Source organism: Chaetodon auriga, chromosome 13, assembly GCF_051107435.1.
Source record: "Chaetodon auriga isolate fChaAug3 chromosome 13, fChaAug3.hap1, whole genome shotgun sequence".
Classification (NCBI taxonomy): Eukaryota; Metazoa; Chordata; class Actinopteri; order Chaetodontiformes; family Chaetodontidae; genus Chaetodon; species Chaetodon auriga.
Window position 1 is genome coordinate 6,177,351 of NC_135086.1, and position 25,070 is coordinate 6,202,420.

The window sequence follows — 25,070 nt, forward strand, 5'->3', positions numbered from 1 at the left end:
TGAGGCATTTCTACTTCTTTAGATAGTCAACATGAAAGTTAGCTGGAAAAAAGAAGTAAAACAAGCTGAACCTATCAGCATTGTCCTTATCACGTCAGTTGAAGGTACAGCTGAAAACAGCATGAACTGTTCTGTGTTTATCGTGCCCACGTGCATCATTTCATTCACGTCTGTCCTGCAGTAATTGCTGCTGTCTGCTTGTTTCAAGCTGCTTTGTGAACAGGAGCTGGGAAACACTTTGACTGAGCATCGCTGCATCTGTCAAGAGTCAGACCCTGGAGGACTGCATCCGCCAGCGACATTCCACCTCTGACAGGTGAGGAAGTGAGAGTGAGAGAACGGGAAGAAGGATGTTAGGGGGCGAAGGAGTAGTCCAAGGCAGCTGGAGACCCCGTTATTGGACAGGATTCCTGTTGTGTAAAGTTAATAGAATTTGAATGGATAGAACCTGTGTTCCTCTTCAAGTTCTCATTAATGAATGGTCATTAAATGATCCGTGACACAGCTGCTTAATAATGTTGATGGATGAAATGAAAACGGATTCTGGTTATCAGATACTGAGGAGTGAAATCACATCTCTGAACCCTTTCAGCACATGGATGATTTACCCAAATCACAAAATTCATATTTTCCCACTTATCCTTAGTGTATTCAAGCCACAGCGTTGTTTTTATTTTTGCAAGATTTTAGATTTGTGATGCTCAAAGCATAAAGAAAAATGCACATTTAAAGAACTCCACATCTCTTTCCAGAAAGAGTAATGCACAAATCTCACTGTCTCCATTTTTCACTGGGATTTATTCTCTCTAAGTCAAACATGAGTTGTTATCCAGAGCAACCAGGACATTATTTCTGCAAAGACAAACTGTTGCTTAGGTTTTGAAATGTGATCTTTTGATGGGCTGTAGCTAAACTGTGAGCTGCAGATACTGTATCCAACAAGACTTAGAGCCTACAGCCACACTAGCAGATCTGTGCAGTTGCATTTACAGTCAATGCTAAAATCAGCATGCTAGCATGCTGATGTTCAGCAGGTATAATGTTAACCATGGTCACCATCTTAGTGCACCATGTTAGCATGCTAACTCTGAAATTAACACTAAACACAAAGCACAGCTGAGGCTGATGGTTAAGTCATTAGTTTGCTGGTATTTGGCCATAAACCAAAGTATTAGCATTCATCTTGTAATTATTGACCAAATTTTAGGGCAAAACTGAACAAGTACAAGTCCTGCTGGGAGCCATTTGACAAAAAATCAGAGGATCAACATGAACCATGTGCACCAAATGTCATTCCAATCCATGCAGTGGTTATCTTGATATTTCATTGCTTGTAAAAGTAATGGGAACAAAACAACCAATAAACTACAGAGCCATGCTGCTGCAATCACTAAAATGAATTCAAAAGGGCAAACCATTGTCCATCAGTGTCATTAAAATTCATCCTCTGGGAAACACTTATATTGGTACCAAACTTGATGGCAGTCCATCCAGTAATCAACTAGACGCAGCTGCAGCTGTTCAAGAGACCTGTCACCCCTAGAGGCCTTTCCAGGAAAGTGTGATGTACAAATGAAGACAAGTTGAGCTTGAAATGAGAAGATGTGGTCAAAGAACAAGGTCCATAAGAGAAAATCTGTCTTAGGAGGTGAACAGATGAGTCTAAAGCTTTGGTGCATCTGGTTTACAAGAAGGTTTGAAACTTGTCAGTATTATGATTGCCTGACAGACGCAATTGAGATTTAAGGCTGAACCGCTGGTGTGTTACCACAGGAAAAACATTTTAATGAACATTTAACTCCACATCCTGTGAACTGTGCGGAGACTAAATAATTGTTTTCCGCTCTATGTTTCCAATATCCTATAGCAGTCATTGTAGACATGTCATTTGGCTTTAGAGAAGTCTCAAGATTCTCCCCACATCTGGACGAAGGAGGGGGATGCCCTGTCCTGGATGCGATGCGGGGCCATGGACAACGGGTGGGGAGAGAAAAGGGGCTTGCCACGTGCATCCAAAAAACATCTGGACTATGAAGCAGATGTGCGAACCATACCATCTGGAGAAGTGTTTCTGCTGACAGATCGCTCTGTGGCAAAGGTCCTCCTCGACAACAACACGGTTCAGGAGTGATGACAGATCAAGTTATCAAACCACGAAGAGACTGAGGAGAACGTGTCCGCAAGGCCGGATGATTTCATGCAATGAGACAAAACAATGCTTACAACAATAATGCACTCAGATTCCTTCACTGCACCCCCACACACTTTGGAGACAAAAAAATGTGCCACCTGTTTCCAGCTCTTGAATGTACCGCTTCCATCAGACCAGACAATCAAAACTTGAAAAATCATGGATGATTTCCACTCCAAGCAGCATTTCTAGAGATCTCTGAACCACCGATCGCCTCTCAGATTTGTCCAGTGATTTAAAAGAGTCTGAGGTTTTGTCCATTGACTGCTGCTTCCCTGGTTATAAGAACAACAGACCCAATCAGAGCTCTATAGGCAGGATTAAGAACCAGGCCATCACCGTCCTACATAGCTAGCTAGCTACATTCATACAATACAGCAACTGAAAAATGGTCACAAAAATAGCGACTAAGTCTACATAAGTTAGTTTAAAGAAATGACTCTTAAATCTGCATATTTCCAAACATTAACCGCTTCCTACAGCCACTAAAGCAGCTTCTTCATTCGCTGCTGATTGGCTGGGGAAAAACAACGCCCCAATCCAGCCTGAACATGAACAAGAGGCCAAACTCAGTTCATGACACAACAAGTTGAAATACACAATGCCAGATTCCCCCAGAAATGGTAAATGATGAAGTTTTAATGATAACATGGGAAACTTGACCAAATGGCGCGTTCCATTAAATCAGAGGTTGGAAATCGAAGAGGCGTTCCAGTTGAACTTTCTGACTGGGAAATCTGAAATTTCAACTTCCCAGTACAAACTGAATGCAAGAGCAATTTAGTCCTGATTTCCCCCCTTTTAATCCTTAGGTCACCTTCACCCTCGTTCATTATGGGTTGGGATTGATATCGATAAACTTTTGCTCAAGTGGATTACATTATCATTATGTTATGACTGGGAGAGTTTAATACAAGAAGAAGTCTGGTGTTTAGACCAATTCCAGATTTACAGTAAATGCGTTAAGTTCATTGAGTAATTTGTTGTGTTTTAGATACAAATAAAAATCACAATTTTCTGCCATTAATGTACAAATTCATGTCTTTTTAGGTTAAGCAGGTTCATGTCCATCTGACCACTGACTTCACCAGTGTGCCCACAGGAAGCCACTTTGTCTTATGAGGGCACGATGTTCACATTGTAATCACTTCAACAACCAGCAGAGGATGATCACCTCGGGCCAGATTGACAGGTTGTTTGTGAAAATCTCTCTTGGGTCTATGGAAAGCAATGAAAAGCAATAAAATCAGCCAGTCTGGGACACGATAAGGGCCAGATGGCCAGCTGCTGAATGCTACCTGTCTTCACTTCTCGAGTGATTTATCCTTTCCGTCTGCACTCCGCTTGCTTTTTCACTTAGCGATGAGGAATCACTATTCCTACCCCAAAACTGACAGTCACCTCTGGGAAGCTATCATATGATTAATGACTTTGTAAAACTACTGGAAGTTTGGAGACGGGACAAATTTTGTGTTCACTCCAGATATGTTTACAAAATTCCTCAATGTCAGTGTTTGTTTGCGAGGAGGGGTTAGGTGACGAGCAAAAAATGTGGCCCTAAACCATCCAAGGTCCAAGGCAACGAAGCATTGTCTCTCTGGGGACAGAGGGTTGACAGTGATGAAGAATAGATGTTCCTCCAAGGAGACTGAGGGAGGGCAGATTATGGAAACCTCCTGTCTCCCGATGATATGCCTATGCTCTTAACACAGACGGATGTAGAGTAGTATCAGGTATGTGTCAAGAGGCCTGGATAGATTTTGACATCTCAGAAATAACATTTATGGTACATTTTTACAGATTACTGTGCACAATTAATTTTACAAGAAGCCCTGTTGAGTGACGTTCATGCAGCAAGCAGGACTTTCCAGAATTAGGCCTGGGTGGATAAATCCTGGACACTGTCTGAAGACTGGCTTGAAATTTATTGATACGGAGGAAGATCCAACTTTTTAAAAATGTTTCAATATGTTTGTTGCATATTTATTTGAACAATCAATACTGTTTATATCTCGGTTTGATTTTCCTGAAGCCTGAAAACATCACATGACCCACAGGTGTGTAGACATTCCTTGAAAGCAGATATTCCTTGAGCAGGGCATCCTCGGCTATTTGCCCTGTGAATTTCACAGTAACTGTAAATGCACTTCTCCCCTCTTTTCTTTAATTACCTAAAATGCATCCCTCCAAGTAGCATGTCCTGGAATATAACTTCAAAACTTGCTGTGGGAATTGTTGACAAGTGATTAAAAATTAAAAAGAGCAGACTTGATGGCCCCATTGTGGATGCCCTTGACCCATGAAATTGAATGTAGTGTGGCTGTAAATTCTCCAACAGTTGAGAACCTGTGGCTTTTTAACACCCATCACATTAGTGTGTGCCTGAAGCCCATAAAAAGAACTAACTGGCTTTTCTGTGGTTGGCAGAAAAGTGCACAGTCACAGCAAGGCACCACCACCAATTACCAGCAGAAAAGCAAAAACTTAGATGCAGCAAAGATTTTATGGTTGGTCCCATATGGACCATGGTATGGTTAACGGCTTCAAGACGCTTGATTAAGTCCTTCTGTGAAGTTTGGTGTTGATGGTGAGCGCTGGGGTGTGGTGACAGATTTGTTTGCATCTGATTCAAAGACTCTTTAATGGTACTTTTATTTCACTTTTTTTAAACTACCAATAATTCAGATATCTGCTGTCTAACTGTTAGATAGACAGTAGATATCTGAATTATTGGTATGTTAGATTCTAACATGAGTGAGTGCAGCCAATGAATGTGCGTTTTATTTACATTTTTAGATACTATTCTTTCATCATATGATAATTTTAGAAGAATAATTCCTCATGAAATTAAAAAAAGGAATGCCAAACATACAGAATACCTTGATCCCGTTTTCGTTCAGCATATCCTGCCATCAGTTAGCAGCATTAATACAAGAAGAAACCTTTGCTGAAAACTGAAAAAAACAAAAACAAACCTACATGCGCTTAAATTAATTAAAACACGTAATTAGTGAGAATTAATCTGAACACAATCCACAGTCTAATCCTAAAATACATTGCTGAATTGACATTGCTCCGTTTATGTGCATTACCTCCAATGCTTCGCTTGAGCGACAAGCTAACGGTAATGTAAATTAAGTCTGAAGAGCCTAATTTACTGACACAGCAACAAGACATTCTGTCCAACCTGCAGTCTTTTGTGCTCATACATGTCAATTTTGAATTGAAGACACAGATTGAACATCACATTTTTCCCACATCTGAATTGCAAATAAAAAGCGTAGCTTGTTGTAACTAGCTAGGTAACGTGAAACGCTGGGAGAGAATTTGAGAGAGCTTATGGGCGTGAAATTGAAGAACCACATGTAAATTTGTATGTTCTTCGTGAGGAGTTCAGCTGGTGAACAATGATACGAATTTAGCTTCAGCAGGCATGACAGTTTCTTCACAATAGTGGCGATAAAAACATATTGGGTGTGTTGTATTTAGTTAGCGACTAGCTATAGAGCTATAGATATAAAAACAGCTGTAAAAAGGAGCAATGGACTTACATTCATCAGGTGTCCAGAAATGTGGCTCCATATGAATGCTAATGCTTCTCCGTATCTGCTGGATGTATAAACAGGCACATGTTAGCTAACACATTAGCATTAGAACTTTAAAAGTCAGTCTGTGTGTCTGGCTTTGGGGTTCTGCTCATGGCCCAAAAGAAAAAGCAAAGCTTTAAGGAGGCAAAGTTGTTCAGTGGAGCTGTGAAGGTCCTGCACATTGGCTCAGGTGTTTCAGTTTCAGTTACCTGGCTGATTACACCCCTGGACAGGTTGAAGCCGGGTGGAGCCAACAGGTACAACAAAACCAAAGGGTAGCAATCATTGCAAAACTAAAGCAAAACATTGACTTATCTTTCTTTCTCCACCTTGTTATTTTCAAGGTTTTTAGACTTTGGAATCTGTCCCAAAACTCTTCAGACTGTAAATTCCACTTACTACAGACCTTTTCATTACTCCAGGTGTTTATAGCATTTCAAAGCATTTTTCTACTTTGGGTCTAGAAATGTAAACTAATGTTGTTTAATTGCAATATTTTTTTATTCACGGTAGCTGTATGACTATAGGTGGCAAAATCAGTCAGATAGCTTTTGTTTGATAGTGGTACACGATACGACAGGAATGGCAGAAATTAATTCTAAAATATCAAAGCAGATCTTGGACGTTTCTTTAACCCTGGAAGTAAAACGTACTGAATGGAAGCTAATGGGCAATCGAAATCATTTGCTTACCTTGACACAAACCTGAAACATAGCAGCACGACATTTTCCTTCTTGATAACAACATTTCAGCTTCCCACAATGAGCGTGACAAAGGAAAATGGCCGCCATGTGAATATGGTCTGTACCTGCAAAACTGAAGACATTCCCATCATCGCCAGCTTTACAGTATTTTGTGGAATGTAATTAAGTACATTTACTCAAGTACTGTATGAGTTCAGTATGTACTGTTTACTTGAGTATTTCAATTTGTGCAGCTTTCTGTATACTAAGTCTGAAGGCAAAAGCGTTTATAGTGTTTTTAGTCTCTTGGTGGATATTTCTGGCTGTAGGAAACGGCTGTATTTTAAAGAAAGGCTCGGTCAGTGATTATTGGTCATTCTGAACCATGACCAGTGATATTATATATTCATATGAAGTATTAATGCGTTCCCAAAGACATATAAAAATCCCTCTCTCCATTTATTTCCACATTTCTAAAGAGAAACAGGTGTTGCTTGTACCCAGCACTGGACAAGGTACTCTATGTGACTATTTCTCATAACAGTTCCAAAATTAGAGCGGGAAAGGGGTTAAATATAGTTCATGTCATTTTATTTTGGATTTGATGACTGTGTTAAAGAGCACTTTTACTTCTGGGTTGTTAGAGTGGTGTACAGTTGCCCTGGCTGCTGAATACAACCTGAGAAGCAGTAGCTCTGCACATTAGGGCAGTAATAGGAGAACAGATAACTATCTAGATGACGCTATATGTGAAATGAGTATTCTTGTATTGAGGTTTCCATGTTCAACATTTTGCATCCGTTCCAAAACCTTTTTTTTCCCCACCCTTCGCCTCGGGTTAATCAGCAGTAAATGCATTAATATGGCTGCAGAAAATGTCAAAAACAGTGAAACAGGTGGTTTAAAAGACAGCTGGCAAAGTGAACTGCTGCTGACCTTTTAAACAGTGTGGTCACATGGTCAAAAGATGATCATCAGTTAATCCTCCCCAATTACTCTGATATGCCCCTTGGGTGCCGAAGGCAGCGTGTACAGAGTAGATTCTGCTGCCGCATACATTTTTGGACACAAGCAACCGAGGAGCACGTATCCCACAGCGAGAAGTTTCAAACAAGGGTCCCTGCAGGAGTGTGGGGCGAAGGGTGAAAGGAGGGACATTGGCATTTATCCCCTTCCCAGAGGCACTTTGCAGAGCGCTGGCCCTGCAGCAATGCCGAAGCCATCTGTGGGTTCTCTCAGCAGAGGCCATGTAAAACAAGACATGTGCTGTGGTTTGACCTTTCACAGTCCTAACTATAATATTATCATAAGATGAACGATCAGGTTGCACTTTTCCCTGCGGTGGGATTCAATGTCCATATGAAAAGGCGATGAGTGAATGCCTCGTGTGGCTATATGTATTCCTGTTCCAGTGTGGTGAAATCGCACTCAGTGCTTCTATAATGACAAAACTGGATTTTCTCCCATTAAATCCCTCATTGAGGCACCACCACCTACTCTTGCATCAGGCCTCTTGACAATGATTAAGAAATTATGTACATTATTTTTAAAAACCTAATACTTCTGCCAGTCCTCTCTTTTTAGTTACAGAGCAAAGTCTGATTCAGCTCGTTTCCCCAAAGGAAACCTCAAGCTACACTGAACACCAGAATGATGGCGTAACAGACTAATGTCTTTAGGAAGTGGCACCACTACAAGTTAGCGCAGTGTCAAGGATTTGCTAAACTTTGTGGTTGAAATTACAGTGCAAATCTCTGAAGCATTTAATGCAGCCAGGGATAATATACAACTATCTGTCAATACTAAAGGCCGAGCAGCTGGCACTAATTGAGGGAAAAGAATTATGGGTAGTAGCTGGCACAGTGTGCATCTCTGGCTTGGAGCAATACCCATTCCAATGGTGCCACAATGAGGCTTAAGGGTAGTAAGATACTCTGGCTTTTGGACAGAAATCAATTCAGGGAGTCATATGTCACGCTGCAGGTCGAAGCCTGCTGTTGTTAATCCAAGAAAATGTAAAGTATGCAAGAAATCAATTGACAAAACCAAAGCATTAAATATATAATTCAAACAGTTGCAAAGAGCAAATCTGCACAGGAGGGTCAGTGATATCACTGGTGCTGTGAACAAGACAAGCTTTTACTCTGCAACTCTGCATGCAGATGATCATTGTGTCATCACTTTTAAACTACAAGAACCTTTTTTCACTTCATGTCTCAGTTTTGTTGAGTAATGAGGCTGAAAAGTGAATTCTTTGTTTACTATTGTTGCAGCATGAAGCATGTCTTTTCTCTATAACTCTAACATCAGGATTCTGTCACCCTGAAGGCTGAGAAGACTGAAAAGCTCTTTGGAAGAAATCTTTGGAGAGGTTTGGTCATTTCAGTGCCATCACACTGAGAGCAAAACACTTAAAGCTTGTCCTCAGCAACTGGCTGCTTTAAGTGAGTTTCACAAACAGCCGTACAGCAGCAGACTGATGTATGGCTGTTTAGAATAGTTTGGCTTCAAAATAAAAGCATAGTATAATCATGTTAAATTAAATGTTATGCGATATCAGTGGTGGAAGAAGTATTCAGAGCCTTTGCTTACAGTACAAGTACAAACACCATTTTGAAAATTACAAATCCTAAGCAAAATGTATTTAAAGTATAAAAAGTACTCTTTGTGCGGTAAAATGGTCTGTCAGTGTTATTATATATGATGGTTTTGGGTTAAAATAACTGCTGTTAATGTTGCATTTTACTGCTGTAGATGTTTGAGGCTGAGCTCATTTTAAGTACCTTGGACACTGTTGGCCGGTTTAATCTACAGCAATGCATCATATTGTATAAGATGTGTGTAGTATTACTCCCCTGTGAGAACCACATATCATATCACATATCTCTAACAAGCCAGTTTTACTGGAGGAGGAAACTTGGAAACTGAAAATTAACTCGTAACTAAGGCTGTAAAAATTACAGAAATTGCCACTAAGATGCAACGTTGCATATGAAAATACTAAAGTATAAGTACTTAGTAAGTGTACTTTGTTACATTCCACCGCTGAATATACTGTTGTAAACATCTGACATATTTTAAGGTATTTACAAAGACGGACTGTTCAGGGTTCACACAGTGAGTCACATGCTTGACCGAAATGTTGAAAAATCTGTTTATTTTCTGTTTGTTTGTAACAAAGCTGAAAGTCTTTTTAGCTCCACACATACTCCACCGCTGCCATGTTTTGTCGAGGTGTGTCCTTCTCACAGCTCTAAAGGCCTCAGCAGAGCCTCGGCTTCCTGGTCTGTGGACGGGATGTCAGATAAGTGCTGGAGAAACGGTCGTCCGTGGATGCAGGTCCAGCTGCTCTCATCGAGCTGCTGTTCCATCCTCAGCAGCGTGTCCTCCACGTCCTCCCTGGATAAATTCAAAGGCAACTGACGGGCAAGTCGTACCGCTTCGCCCTGCGAGGGAAAAGTCGCAATTCATGTATTTTAAGAAAACAAACAAAAATCCCCATTAACACCATTCCTAAGGTCAACTGGTAGCATTTCTCACTTGCAGGTAGTTTGTGACTTTAAGTGGCCGGCTCTCTTGCACTGTCGTGGCCTTCCTGTGAAGAACTGCAGTCAGGATCTCCCTGAGGTCCTCCACACCGAGGAAAGGCACGTAGTCTGCCATCGCTGTCACTTCCAGATGTCTCTCGGCTGACGTGAGGCCTGGCCAAAACAAGCAGAAAACAAGGATTAATATACTCCAGACGCTACTACTATCTCCAGGAAAGAATAATAAATAAATATTGTGGTTTACGGCTGGACTCATGACCAAGTCAAACAAGCCAGGGGCCAAATGGAGTGTTAAATGACTAATAGAAGCCCCAGCAGACTGGAAGGAAGTTGTCTTGTAGGCTGGAAGAATGATAGCTTCTCATTTCATGAGGAAATACTGCAAATCATGCACAATTTATATTTCTGATACACGACTTTGGATGCAAAGTGGAAAAAAAAAAAACCTGGAGAAGCAGAGACAGTTATAAAATTTCTTACATATTTCTGTGGGTTGTGTTGCCCGTGCACAGTCCACGACATTTACTACAGAAAACTGATGTAGAGCAACAACTGACAGCCTTCCTTATTCTAATAACAGCATATTCACCTCCATACAGATATATGCTGCGGTGTTTTTATTCTAAAATAACAGTATCTGCAGAATAACACTGTCCACATGAAAATAAACATCTCACATTTTAAACAAGCTGAACAAAAGCAGAAGATATTCAGCAGAGATTGAGCAATGGAACCATCTCATACATGCCGCTAACTTCAGTCCCATGCACACCCACCGAGGCTGGCAGTGCCAAATGAAAATTCCTTGAATTTCTCAAAGGGCAACCATTCTCATCACCTGCACACCGGGGTACGAACCTACTGTGAGACCACTCTGTCGGGCAGAGAGCCAATGTCAACTGAGGTGAAGCGTTCCAGCAACAAAAACAACCAACACTCACAGGACACTGTATACCCTTTGCAAGTGAACAGAGAAATAATGTCACAGCGATGAAGAAGCTGGCAAAAACAGGCTGAGCTCTGGAGGAATTCAGGTTTATTTTTACACGATGTGTCCAACGTGCGTTCACTTCATTTAGTACAGTATATACATGGTTAAACTACAGTGACCTATCAATAGGTGTAGACGTAGATGTGTAGAATATTTGTTAATATGACTCATGTTGAAATACGTGTTTAGTTCAAAGAAAACTGGTACCAAAACTTTACTCTCTGTACATGTGTGTGTAAAAGTACCATGGTCAATGTATTTGAAAAGAGAAAGCTTTTAATTATTAAAGACCATACAAGTCTGTTGGATGTTATATTTACAGCTTCTCTGTTTCATCATTCTTTGTTTTGTCCGCAACTAATCCGATACAAAGAAATAACTGCCTGTAATCCAGTTACTCGGACTGTACGTTTGACATTTCTAAGTGACTGGTGAACTATCCATGAGACCTTTAAACAGCGTGACTCGAAAGCGTAAGAGAGGCTTGTTTTATGATTGACTGTGTTGAACTGTGGTGCCTTCGTTTAGGGACTGTTAGCACTGTTTGGTCACCAGTTTCAGAAGGGATTGACAAACTAATGTTCAGCCATGTTAAACTGGCTCATACAGCAGTGTTACAGTCTGAAACTTATTCACAGTCTACCTGGAGTGAGCTGGATTTTAAAGCCATTAGCCACGAGCCTGGGATCGCAGAAGAAGGCCCTTCCATTGAGCTCAGGGCTTTGTTTCTCCATGCTGCACAAAGCCTCAGTGTACTCGGCTCCCCCTAGACTTCTAGAAAAGAGAGACGAGGAGATGTTTAACACACAGCTACAGTGTATTTTCAGACATTACATAAACCTTGATAGAAACCAGTTAAAAGGATTTGTCTTAAATGTATGTAAAGAAACTGGATAAGTTTTTCTGGTGAGGAGTGACTGATACGTTACCCATCTGTTAACTGTATAGGGTTCTGCAGACTCACTGCTGGAAGTATATTATTCTCTAGAAGTCTCTTAAACAGCAAGGCTTCCTCCACCCGAAATGGGTTTAACAACATGAGCCTCTGACCACATAAAATGACCCAGGCGCTCTGAGAGGCCAGCCGGTTTACAAGACGGAGGCCCCGCGGCACTGCGCTGCTCTGGGATGAAAGGCGCTGAAGCTGCAGCCGAAGGGAAGGCAGGCTGCAGGGGAGGGGCAGCGAGTGCTTAGCGGCATGGCCCCTGTTCTTCTTCTGGGGCTGTGCAGAGAAGAGCTGGTCCAGCAGCGTCTGGTTGGACTGCGGGGCCTTGCGTTTCTGGCCCTGTGCGTGGCCCCGTAGGGTGCTCACGCTCGTCTCTCTGGGGCCTTCAGCAGAGGCTAACTTGGTCCTTTGGTCGTGGTGTTCCAGGTGTTTTTTCGCCTTCTCCTCATACCTGCAGAGTTCAACCAAATCTTTTAGACTCACAGCAGCAGTGACAACTGTCTTTGTGGCGGCTGTCCCAGCATGCACCGATCTAGTGTCCATCTATGATTGGGCTTGAATATTTTTAACAAAAACAAGAAAAACTTGCTTTCCAAACAGGAGATGTGAGGTTTGAAAGAAGTGGGCATTTAGGAGGCATTTCATGAAGTTGCATCATGGGAAATGTAGGGTCCAGTGCTTTTGGAACTGATATCAGACCTAAAAGTCTGGATATTTTGGCTTCGGCTGCTTCGATATTGACCGTGCTTTGTTCAGCTTCTTCTTGCAAGTCCTCCAGCATCATGGAAGTGTCATACTGAATCTCTGGACTAATCCCTTAATGTCTGCATTATGCGTGGTAGTTGTTTCAGCAGGATTTAGATGCTGCTCACTCAAATGAGCCATTGAAACAGTAATATGTCACCTGTTGATAACTTAGTGCTTCATGTCTTCTGTGTAGCACCGCTGCTAAGCTGCCATCTCTTGTTGTCTACTTAGAACATATTACATTGTGCTCTAAAATAAGAATTTGTGTACTGAGCATCACCTTGGACCCTCTGTACATGCAGAGAACATGTTGATCTATATAGATACTAAGGGTGCTTTCCTCAGCAAAGCCGTTATTTGCCAAGTCATGTTTCCACAGATGCTCATATGTTAAGCATTAGGGCTTACACTTCAGCACCCCATTATTCAAATAACCTGCTTTGTGAACTTGTGTAAGTGCAATTCCTAGAAGTGGTGTGCCACTTAACAGTGGCGGTGAAAGGAGCCAAGTCCTTGCCACATCTTATTTCATGTTTAAGACAGCCGTACGGCAGGGCAGGATTCTAAACAGATGTCTTTTTCCATACACTCTTCCATACCTTATATAAGGCCCCAAGTACTGCTGATACACATTTTCCAGCTTTGCAATTACTTTAAATTGGTATGCAGTAATCAAACATAATTAGGTTGAAGTGCCTTCAGCGCAGTATAATGTGTTGTTCCATGATGCTTCTAGCGGAGTACTGACGTGTCTGTGTGCATCTGGACCATTTTAGGAGTCACTAATGACTGCGTGACAAGATTTACCTTTCATCCGATTTCACAATTCATCCTGACAGAATGAAAACGTTCAGAGCTGCTCATCATGGCCTCTGCTCTGTGCTGTGCTCTCTGATCTGCCTATAACACTATGGTACAAATGTTTTGTGTGCTCAGATCTCAGACTCGACTCAGGAGCAAACACAGTTTTTTCAACTGTTTGTTTGTTTTTCAAAAACCTCCATCCCTGTCCTTTTTTCACAAATGTAAATCCCTTGACTCTGGTGGAGCAGGAGTCAAACACAAACACTCATTACCTCCATCTGTTCTGCAACAAATCTGTTCTTGACAAGCCAACTATGTGTCACTCCTCATGCCACTTGTGGAGTAAGTGTTTAGGTGAGACTTTAAATGGACAAAGAGGCTTGTGTGAACCTGGACACAGAACATTTAGATATTAATGTTAATTTCTATTCAGAAATCAGAAAATAAAATCTATATAAAGGGAAGCATTAGTTCATATCAGTCCATCTCTCTTAAATCTTATCATAGTGCCCCAAGAATGGACTGTTGATATTCTCAATGGGTTTAACGTTGAATGAATGTTAAACAAAATCTGCCACAAAAACAGTCCAAAGACAATATATTTAATGTTTGAGCCCATCAGCTTCATTGATTTTTGTAAATATCTGCTTATTCTGAATCTGATGCAGCAACACGTTTCAAAGACTGGGAAAGATGTGGAATGCTCCAAAAACACCTGTTTGGATCATTCCACAGGTAAACAGGCTCATTGGTAACAGGTGATAGTATCATGATTGAGTGTGAAAGGGGCGTCCTGGAAGGGCTCAGTCGTTCACCACTTTGTGAACACATGATTGGATAAAGGATGTTACTACATGAGCTCAGGAACACTTTGTTTGTTTGCACATGATTATTTTGGTTTTACACAGTGTCCCAGCTGCTTTGGAGTCAGGGTTGTAGAGGACACTTCACCATCAGTGATACCTGTTGTACTGCGGGAAAAGTCATCGAGTCAAGCCCCTATTAGACACAGTTTTCTGGAAATTAGAAACGCAGCTCATATCAACAAAATTTCCAGACTAGGCTTTTCACATGCGAGTGACAGGTCAGACCCCCCCCACCCCCACCCCCACCCTGCAAATAACAAGAAATGGAAACAACTGCTTGGAAAGGTGAAGGTCTGGAAACTCACTTCTTACGGTCTTCCTCCCCCAGATTTTTCCACCTCTCGTGAACGGCGACGCTGATATCCTGCAGGCTGGCTGTGGGTTTCTCCCTGAGGACCTCCGCTCTGGCCTCCTTCTCAAACAGGGCGGCGGGAGACAGCGGTGCCCTCATGGCGCGGTTGCTGATCAGGTCGTAGGCCGTCAGAGCAGCCCGCTTCTCTGTTATGGCGTTGAACATCTTTTTGTTTGAGCTGCTCGGACTCTTCATCTCATCTGAGTCAGGATGATCATTCTTTGAGGGTTGATGGATTCTGACGGGCTGCAGGGGTTCTCCTGTCACGGGGTCCGTCAAAGCCGTCCCGCGGCTCCAGTCCTCAGCTGATAACTGATGTTTGCTCGTGTCTGCACCTGACACAGCCTCGCCCTCGAGTCTCTCAGGAGACAAGCTCGCTGAACCTGTTTCTGGTGTCTGAGTGCAGCTGTGATCATCACAGAGAGAAAGGTTTGACTCAAGCCCGGCTGGGATCTGGTTCAGTATCCAGTCTTCTGCGATAGAGGATGACGAGCTGCTGTTTGAGGTCCGGCGGTCCAGTGAGTCGGTGCTTGTTATGTCACCATGTTTAGGCGTGTGGTTGGTGAGACTGTCATCCCTCTCTACACTTTGTTCACTGTTCTGTACTGAAACATCAGCCTGCAAGGGACTCGATGGTGAGGGAGATGTCTGATGGACGGGCTGCTTCTCAGCTGGAGGGTCACCACCGGGCCGATAACCATAAAGAGAAACCAGAAATGCCTCGACTGCGGTCAGCACAGCCTCCTAGATTTCAGACAGATCACAGGCGGTAAAAAGAAACATCACACAGACTCATATCTGCTCACCCAAGTTTGAACCACGATGACCAAATTCTGACCAAACACTTGACTAAGCTTGAATTTCGTAGCTACCTTGTCATGAAGAAGAACCTGAGTCTTGTCTGGTGTCAGATTGACGTCAACTGCAGAGGGTGAAACCGTGACTTTAAGCATAAGGGTGGGATAGCGGTTTCGGGCTGGGTCATCCGGATACTGAGCCGTGTAGTGCTGACGCAACAACTGATCATCGATCACATGATCCAATGAGGAGAAAGTTTGCATAGAAACAGAAAATAAAAGAATGCTATTAGAAAGTTTTCATTTTATACTCTGTTGTATAGAGTTAGTGTAAATGGCTCTACCTTCATTATGTCTTTGTGGTGGACAGGCCGGTTGTTGACAAATATAAATGTTTTGTCGGGGTTAGATGAGCTTGTTGAAGAGAAATCCGCTCCAGGCTTTGGGAAAAAACCCTCTAAAACAATCTGAATAAAATCAAAAATAATGAGAATATTAACAATCAGTAGGTGTCATAGATAAACAGGAAAGTACAGTGAGGAAGATATTACACCACATAACAAATGATGGTCGTAATGAAGGACTGGATTTGGCAGAGATGTTTATGAAATGTGGCCTTCATGCTTTTGCAAACATTTTCAAATTGACATGCTCTGCAGCTGCTGGGTGCAGGGGCATAACAGCATAACTATGAGCTCTGCAACCTGGACATTACATAAACTCCACCATCGTTACATTTTCAATTAGGATGACACGGTTGATCCATTCCACCGACAGCTGCACAGCTGCAGCGCTGCACAGCTGGGAATGAAGCCATCAACTCTGGTTGTGCGCAAGCAAACAGGCACCGATGACAGCATACCATACATACGCTGCCACAGCACAGCGAGGAGGCGCAGTGAAGCACCAATCATTTCATCAGCTCCTCTACGTTTTGGATGTTTCAATGTCAATCAATCAAGAAACAGAGATGCCCGAGTTTGTCTGACATGCAGGTTCCACTACGAAAATGGCAAACCAGCTGGTGTTGAACATTTTTCTATTAAAATTAGCATCGTACGTGATGACCTTTCACCTAGAATCACGCCAGAGGCAGTTCTCATGAGCTAAAATTGATGACTCGACGTAAAACTGAACAATTGCACTTAAAACTCCATTATGAATGTAAGCTTGTGAGAAATTATGGAACGCTATTAATGTTCTACAGATTGCAAGCGGAATAGCTACGCTTTTTTTCCACATGGCCTCGGGCTCATTATTAGCAGCAACGCACGCCAATGAAGTTAATAAATGAACTGCAGTTTCAGGTCGGGGCACATATGCTTCTCTCTATTTCTGCTCATTAGGGTCACTTTATGAGAGCACGAATGGCACCTCTGGCCCCAAAGGGCCGCAGCTATTTGTAGTCATGCTGCCAAAAACGAGTGTCACATTTTGTTCTGCAGAGAAATAGCTCTTACAACTCTCCCCTTGATCACTAAGCTTTGGTCTTGGGGACAAAGAGGAGAAAAGTTCTCTTTCATTGCTACAGGGAGTCAGAGGAAAAGGTGAAAGGTTGTTCTCATAACCGGGCACCAAAGTGCAGCAGCAAAATAACAACAACAAAGAGGAAAATGAGAGAGAAACAGGGTGAAAAGGGCTGCTCCATATCTGTCAGACTAGATTAGTTGGGAGCCTGGCAGCAGGTACGAGCCACATGACACCTACCGTGACCAAGCAGAAAGTTACCGCTCGACAGTAATTCAATTACGATCAGCACCGCAAAGCTTAGCTAACAAAAAGCACTCACTCTTCATCAGGAAAGAACTCAAGAGAAAAGGGCAAGGGAATAGTTGGCCAGCCACCAACTGACCACATTTGCTGGCTTCAGACCAGGCGTTCATGATGAGGTTATTAGCTCACGGTCAAGTATAACGTGCATGCTCTCATTTGCTCTGCAAAAAGTATCCATCTTAACTCTGCATTTAATGAAATACTGACAGGTCAAATTAGACCTTTCCAATACACGTCAAACTAAGTCACTGAGTCATCATCATTAATTTCAATGCAAAACAACTCATTTCAAGCTTGTTTGCGAGTTCTTTCCTCATTGTTTTCTTGTTTCTTTTAGCAGTAGCCTCACACAATGAATGATCACTGACACTGAAAGTTCAAGCATGGCGCAATGTTTTTCATTTGCTTCGAATTTGTACTGAAAATGAGACTTAATGGCATTTCAATTTAGGATGGACTTGTTGACACCGAGCTTTTTTAAGGTGCGCGGCTGCTGAAGATGAACTGCCATAATGGCTCCACAATAAAGGGCAAAGGGGCATGGGAGTCACAGTATGAGAGCAAAGAGTGCAAGGTGTGTGCATGAGGCGGGGGTGGGGGGTGGGGGGGCATGTAGTATGGCTGTGCCAGGTCTGCCGCGCTATGTGTCATCCATCAGAGCGCAATGCACTCCACGCAGCCTCTTCACATTCACGGCATCATTCGTTATATTGTTCAAAGGTGACTTTGTCCAGCTGAGCGACGGTCCATGTGAAACAATAAAAATAACAGTTGACCATGAAACTAGAAACCTGTAAACTTGAAGCCTCCAGACTGTGACTTGACACATCTTGGCAGAAGTCTCTGCTTTACACTGCCTACAGTCAGACTGGGTTATTTCAAAGCGACTTATCTAAAATGTGAATTTGTTTACTCATGCACAAACATGCATTTCTGCCACCAATGTCAGTGTTTCTGAAAACCCAAAGAAAACTGAGGTACGGTCTCTAAAAGCCACGAGCATTGCTCCAGTTCCCTCTCATCTCTGCATGTTTCCCCTTAACTAACCTCTGGTTGCTCTTGGTGATGGTGGCAAGGGAGCAGGTTGGCAACGGCACTGGGCCCCAGCGTAGCAATGAGGGCACTTCTGTGATCGGCCACCTTGGCCTTCTGCCAAACCACCACCTGCAACAATATGACACCAGTCAACTTCCATGAGTCCTCATCAGGCGAACCACACTGCATAAACACCTGTCAAGATAGTAACTGGGCCACGGAGCCGCCGACATATCTGGAGTTCATACATTTTGTTTCAGTCAAGAGATTCAGCAGGAGATGGACAGAAACTGCAGCTTTAACGTTCAAAACTTCATGGTTTAGGGGAGGGAACAGAAAAGATGTGGGAGTGTAGCTGATGCCGAAGTAAAAATGAATTCAGATTAAAATTAACATTGAAAAATAGTTCATGCTGTTACTTCAAATTAACAACAACAGTGATCCTGAAAGGTGTTAGCCCAAGATGCTACATGCAATGACGACTCATACTGCTGTGAAACTAGAGTGAGAATAACATTAACTCTGCAATTACAACACTGGTCCAAAAACATTTAGCTCCTACTATGATTCTGTAAGTTTTAATGGTACATGTAGTAACTTAAATCATGGCTATTTTCCTCATAATTAAACAAAATCACCCCTATGTCAGATTAGAAAATATTTTAGGTATAAAATATGTTGACACCTGCGAGCGGTCTTGTAGTTTGTGTCCACCAGTGGATTTATCTCCTGGGTGTTGATTTCTAAAAGCATGCACCCTGTAGCAGGGCATGTCTCAGCTATTAAATACGCAATTTGGCACATGTAAACGGATCACTCCTGTAAACAGTTCCTGAAGAAGCTGTGAAACACGACACAGGCCGAATAGCAGAGTTGGAGATAAAGGATAGGGGCAACTGAGTGCTGATTGTACAAAACGGGTTCGCTACCCTCCCCCGACAACCTGGATTTCTATGAAAGTTATATGGTGGTCGTGTGGCCCCCCTCTGACCCGCACCACCTATACACTTCTGTGTACAAAGTGGCTGCAGCCTGAAACTGAATCTGGGGGTAAGTCCGCAGCTGTGTTCAGCAGCTTACTCAGGCGTCATAATCAGCCAAATCAGAGTTCACAGTCAGCCATATTTGTGTTTGGGGCACCTGACAGTTACACTGAGCTGTGGTGGGAAAGGGCATATGGGATGGAAATGTCTAAATGCTAAATAATTCCACTGCTGATTAATCGAATGTTACATAATGGAACAATCCAAAATAACTGGCTTTTTTTTTTATTGTGAACACCAAAAGTTTGCAACCCTGTGCAGCCCGGGGGACAGGCGATAAAAAGCAAGCAAACACAACCGCTCTGAAAACATGCATGTGTATGTTATTCACACCAAAACCTGCAACCGCAGAGTAATCGTGGCGATAATCAATGACTGAAGCGTAAATCGATGATAGATAATGAAGAATCTTCTGAAAGCAAAGTCAATAAAAGTGGACATTGTGGAATATGATGCATTGCTTTGGTATGTCTGTTGGTTATATTTAGTTCAGCTTCTTTTGTCGACTACCTCACCAATCAGGTAGTTATTTGACTGTTTCCATTTGCTAATGGACTTTCACGTCTTTGCAGACACAATAAGCATAAACTGTCGAAATTGCTGTGTCACATTTTTTTTTATATGATGGAGGGAAAAATAGTGACTCTAATTACTAATAAGTACTCCTAATAAGTATTTGTGGAGTCCAGGTGAGTGGTTGTAATGATAACCAGGCATGACTGCAGACGCGTTAAAGGCTATGACATTTTATTTCGGTGAAGACAAAATATTGTAGATTTAGAATGACCCTTATTTACTCTACAGTTTCACAGTACATATGATTTTTAGAATAGCTGCTCGCTGCATCACGATGTTACAGTATTACTCCAGTCGTCTGACAGGCTGTTGAATCAATTTGCAGTTCTCTCCATCTCTATACATTTATATTATGGCTTCACATATCAATATTTATTGAAATGAACATTTTTTGTGGCAGCAATGTTCGTCTCATCTCACCCAAAACTTTCAAAAGACCCTTAAGCAACACCTGAATGTCGCTGAAGCAATTGACCCCTTTTATACAAGCCATCGTCCAAGAGGCTTTTATTCCCAAATGTCCTTAATAACTAAAGTTGAAAGGTTGATTTTGATTATCAATCAGTAACTGAAGTCATTTATCAGGTGAAAGTGCCTTTAAAACTGCTTACATCTTCTCCGCTGTGAGGATTTGCTGCTTTCCTCAGTTTTATATCATCGTTAATTCAATATGTTTGGTTTTTGGGATCTGATTGACCCATTTAAATAGATTAATGTGTTATCGACTAATTATTTTTTTCTGTAACATTTACTGGTAAGCAAACAAAATCACTTGCCTACAACACTGTGCTGAAGCAGGTGATTTTGAAACACGTTGTTTTTGAGTTAATGAACGGACTCTCTAACCCGCACAGAAGCCTCCTTCTATCAGTCATTCTGTCCACACTTGGCTCCAGAAAAGGTTCAGTCTGTGTCTGTCTAAAGTGCTTCTACAAGCCAAATGAATATTTTCCATCACACTTAACAATTTCATAACTCACTGACTCGCATTAGCAGCGACAACAAAACAACAGGAGGCTGGAGACAATTACTGTCTTCAAGAAGGTGTTTGATTAATTATTTACCTGACGAGCTCCTGAATATCCTTTTGTGACCTTCTGTTTAAGGGCTTTCACACGTTTGACACAAAATGTTTAGAGAGGCACAAACACTCAGAGCTTCTGTCAAAGGAAGCTGAGCTCAACGTACAGCTGGAGACCGAGAAGACAGTTTACATTTTACATTTTTGCAGTATTTCACATTAGAAAAAGAGTGAAATTCAGACAGAGGAAGTGGGTGGAAGAGTATGACAGAGTGAGGCTGTCCAGGCTTTTTTGTATGTTCCCTCCCTCCATTTGTCTTGTTATTACACTTTGTATGTTTTTCTCACGTCATACAAGCAACAAACTTTCCTTTGGCTCAGACCATTTTCATTTTATCAGCACTTAATTTTGCTCCTTACACTTTGTTATTGTTGTTGTCTTCAGACGTTATTCTGCTGGACAGAAATATAAATTCCATGATTTACTATTAGCAGTAGTAGCAGCAGCAGCACTGTCAAACTGTTGAAGATTTGTGAACTTAATGGAATCAACCACCCTCTTTGTCCCTCTAAGGTCTAAATGAAGCTCCAATGTCTATGCACTAATCTTAGGTAGAATCTAATCTTACATGTGCTTTTACATATTTCAGTGTTTCCAGAACACTATGCTGCAAAGACATGGCATACTAACAAAAAGCTGTCTTTGAGCCAGTGACAGACAGTCATTTGAAGACTAATGAGGACACCTAGTGGCTGCTGCATGTGGAGGACTACATACTGTATGAGCAGGGATTTAACTCACTTTCAGGACAGACTTCATTACTATTAAAACCTCAATTAGCTCTTTTTCCCATCGGCTCAGTTCTGTTGTAGGGAGGGTAAAATTAAAACCATGACGAGGTATCACACACTTCACTGTAGGCTTGAAAGGTGACTATTAAACATTTGCAATTTGATCCTGCATGCAGAACAGCAGACGGCTTTCATCATCTTGAATTTTGTCTGTTATCATGGACTCCAAGGATGACAAGAAGACGCACCGTGTCGTCCTCAAAAACGTCTCACACCCCTCGTGAAGCATAATCAAATTTAACTTTGCCCAAAATGCAAAGTTTCGTCAGTCATCGTTGTTCAATTGTAAATGACATATATTACACATATATTTGCATTCAGCGGACTGACAGCTGCCGCTTACATCTGCCATTAACTTCAGATTTCTCTTTGCTAAATTAAATCTGAAAAGGGAGGAGAAGTTACTGACTTTGTTGTGAATGAGCGTGAGCCTCAAGTCAGGTTTTATGATGGCGTAGGCCATCAGCAGATCCTGCACTTTCTTCAGTTCCTCCTTGCACTTCTTGATCGAGGAATAGTACTGCCGTCTCACTGGAAGATTCTTGAAAAGCTTCAGTACGCTCACTGTTGTACCTATAAAACACAAAGACCAGAGGTTTGCAACAGCTTTTCACACAAAGTTTGCTTTGCCACAAGGTGGAAGGACACAGGTAGACTAGATCTACCTGGACACCATGAAACTTACTGGTCAAGGTATGTTTTATTCTGAAACTCTTCACGGTAAACACCAACACTTCCCATATTATCTAATTTTTTTCTGTTATTCCTTAAAGTTTTTTCCATCAGCAAATTTATTTGTCTTTCAACTCTTTCAGCGGCATGCCTTTTGGGATCAAAACCCTTCAGCACTCATTAAGCATCTCTTTTTCCCTGATGACAACATTTTTTTTCCATACAGCATGAAACATCTGTCTATTTTTTTCATTAACAAACAGTATAATCCAATGGTGGAAGAAATGAGCAACTTCATGCACATAGTTCACAAGATAATTTGACTGCTGATGGAGCGAAACATTATGCAAATTGCATCTAAATCTGTCAGTGAGATGCTAATGCAAAACTTCAATCAGAGTGTTCAAGATGTCTCCATCTGTGAGCAGTCGTTCATTTTGTTGCTCACTCCAAGACAGATTCAATTATTCGTGCCTTACCTTGACCTAAGTGAGACGGCTTCTGAGAAACAATCTCCCCTGTGAAGTTAAGCATGTACTGGGTGCTGATGTCATCCTCCTCTGTCTTCGTGATGACAGCCACCTGAAGGGAAACAGCACAGTAAAGCATCAGGCTGCCAAACATCCCAGATTATATACTATAATAAACCAGGAGGTAGATTTCATTCCTGACACACACAAACGATTCAAAGAGTTGTGATATTTATACAATATTTGACATGTATGCATGACTGAGGTTAACTGTTTTCTTTTCATGAACAGTGTTATCAGTTCAGTGCATGTATACAACTTATAAATCAATTAATAGCCACCGTTGATAAATACCTCTCACCTCAGCCACGGCGCAGATGGACCCCAGTGCTTCTCCTCGGAAGCCGTATGTCTCCAGTTGCTCCAGGTCCTCGTGGCTACAGATCTTTGAAGTGAAATGTCTCACCGCCATCACAGGAGTATCTACAGCTTTGATTCCATGGCCGTTATCGCGCACTTCTATCCGATCCAAGCCGTAGTTCTCCTGCCATATGAAATTCAATAAATACTGTGGACTGCCTGTGCAACAGCAGATGAAAATCAGTACTGTCATTTGTGAAGATTTAAAGCCAAAGCACACTTTTACCTCAAGGAAAAGTATAGCTTTGCTTTGGATTTATTTGGATATTTTACCAACTGCATTATCAAATACAACATCAATCCTTTACACCGCCAAAGCAGATCAGATTAGTTAAGGGGTCTACGTCTGCAGGTCTCAAAGTCTGAGGGTTAACTGCACTCAGATCAGTTTCAAGAAAGCAACAAAAGCACTTGACTCCTTTATATAGAAGGCAATGCCACTTTTATGATTGAAGCCCAATAAAGCTGTCCATATTGTCCAAAATTGTCTCCTACAGAGATTTTCACTTATCCATTATCGTTCACTAAACAATCCTATTTTCAAAATAAACATTTAATTTTTCCAAAGTTAGTGATTTAGACACTGTACCAGTTTAATGTCGATGCTTGAAGCTCCAGCATCCAGAGAATTTTCCATCAATTCTTTCACAACGTTCAACACAGAGGTGATGACCTGGGAACTGGACAGCAGCCGCACCGTATCTGGAGGCAACTGCTTCATGATTTAAGGTACCTGTTGAAGGAATACGGTTTTAGTTCGGTACTTCCGGGTATTGTAGAGTCACAACCACAGCATGGCATGGAGGTATGCAGTAGTATGTAGTAGCATGATCTCTCAATAGCCCACTGACGCATGAAAACCAGAGTTCAGAAGGTAACTTTCAGAAATGTGTTCAGATTGTTGATTACCTATTTCCAGCTGCAGCTAGTGCGAGTAATACTGGATTAGTCACCACAAACGTCATGAAACCAGAATGCTACCTGATGGGGGTAACGTTACTTTAGGTTATGTTAGCTAGATGTGTGGCTAGAGAGCCACATAGTTCACCGATAAACGCAGCACTCAGGTTATCGTCAGAAACAATTTAATATAATGAAGAACCATCATGTCACGTAGACGGCGAACACCTTGATAAATTAGCTGAAAGGTGTTTCACAGTAGACTGACTTAACGTTAGCTAACTGCTCTGCAACTTACTTGAGCTGCTTAGACTCGTTAGCTTACAATTAAAAACCCGACTTCGTAGTCACAACACAAACTCTCATTAAACTAACTCTTAATATTAGTGAATAATTAAGTTAAATTAGGATTAAATAAGAGATTAAATTCTGACCTGCAGGTTTTTTTCTGGATTTGACATGAGCTCCCAATGAATCCTTGATAAACAACTGGCACGAGCCACACGCCGGAAACGACCTGATTCCCGCCCCCTTCATTACGCGTTGATTGGTTAGAAGTGACGCGAGGGCGGGTTTAAATAATTACCAAGGCAAATCCTATGCCCCGAGTTAGCACTGACAGGCACAACTTTTTGCCAGGCTACTCAGAAACCCAGATTTTAGTAAGAATGCCAAACCAAAACCAAATGGAGTTAGGCTATAACTAACCCTAATTTTAAATACACGTAATCTAAATGTTAACAAAACCACCTGTTTCGTAGAACGTGTTGGGGGCGGGACGCAACCTGAGAAGTCA

General features: G+C 41.9%; 1 protein-coding gene across 3 annotated transcripts; it reads right to left on the minus strand.

Annotated features, from left to right (window-relative positions):
- Positions 1 to 9,556: 9,556 nt before the first annotated feature.
- pms1 (PMS1 homolog 1, mismatch repair system component) lies at positions 9,557 to 24,791 on the minus strand. 3 transcript variants are annotated; one of them, XM_076747746.1, is made up of 13 exons: positions 24,709 to 24,791; positions 23,964 to 24,107; positions 23,316 to 23,498; positions 22,964 to 23,066; positions 22,222 to 22,385; positions 18,333 to 18,449; positions 15,857 to 15,979; positions 15,588 to 15,734; positions 14,669 to 15,459; positions 11,930 to 12,397; positions 11,644 to 11,774; positions 10,002 to 10,162; positions 9,557 to 9,907 (listed from the first exon to the last, which is right to left on the minus strand). In XM_076747746.1, the coding sequence occupies exons 2-13, from the start codon at positions 24,093 to 24,095 to the stop codon at positions 9,707 to 9,709; spliced, it is 2,721 nt and encodes a 906-aa protein (XP_076603861.1). In that variant the 5' UTR covers positions 24,096 to 24,107; positions 24,709 to 24,791; the 3' UTR covers positions 9,557 to 9,706. The 3 variants fall into 3 exon arrangements, with proteins under 3 accessions (XP_076603861.1, XP_076603862.1, XP_076603863.1); XM_076747747.1 differs by lacking the exon at positions 18,333 to 18,449; XM_076747748.1 differs by lacking the exons at positions 23,964 to 24,107; positions 24,709 to 24,791 and having other exon boundaries at positions 23,309 to 23,420.
- Between the last annotated feature and the right edge of the window lie 279 nt (positions 24,792 to 25,070).

What these genes read in the sequence shown, in the direction of transcription:
- pms1 (XM_076747746.1), bottom strand. Translation starts at nt 24,095, where the DNA reads ATGAAGCAGTTGCCTCCAGATACGGTGCGGCTGCTGTCCAGTTCCCAG. An exon ending in GCCGTCTCACTTAGGTCAAG is followed by an intron (nt 22,386 to 22,963) that starts GTAAGGCACGAA and finishes TGTGTTTTATAG; the next exon opens with GTACAACAGTGAGCGTACTG. An exon ending in AGGTTCTTCTTCATGACAAG is followed by an intron (nt 15,460 to 15,587) that starts GTAGCTACGAAA and finishes TCTGAAATCTAG; the next exon opens with GAGGCTGTGCTGACCGCAGT.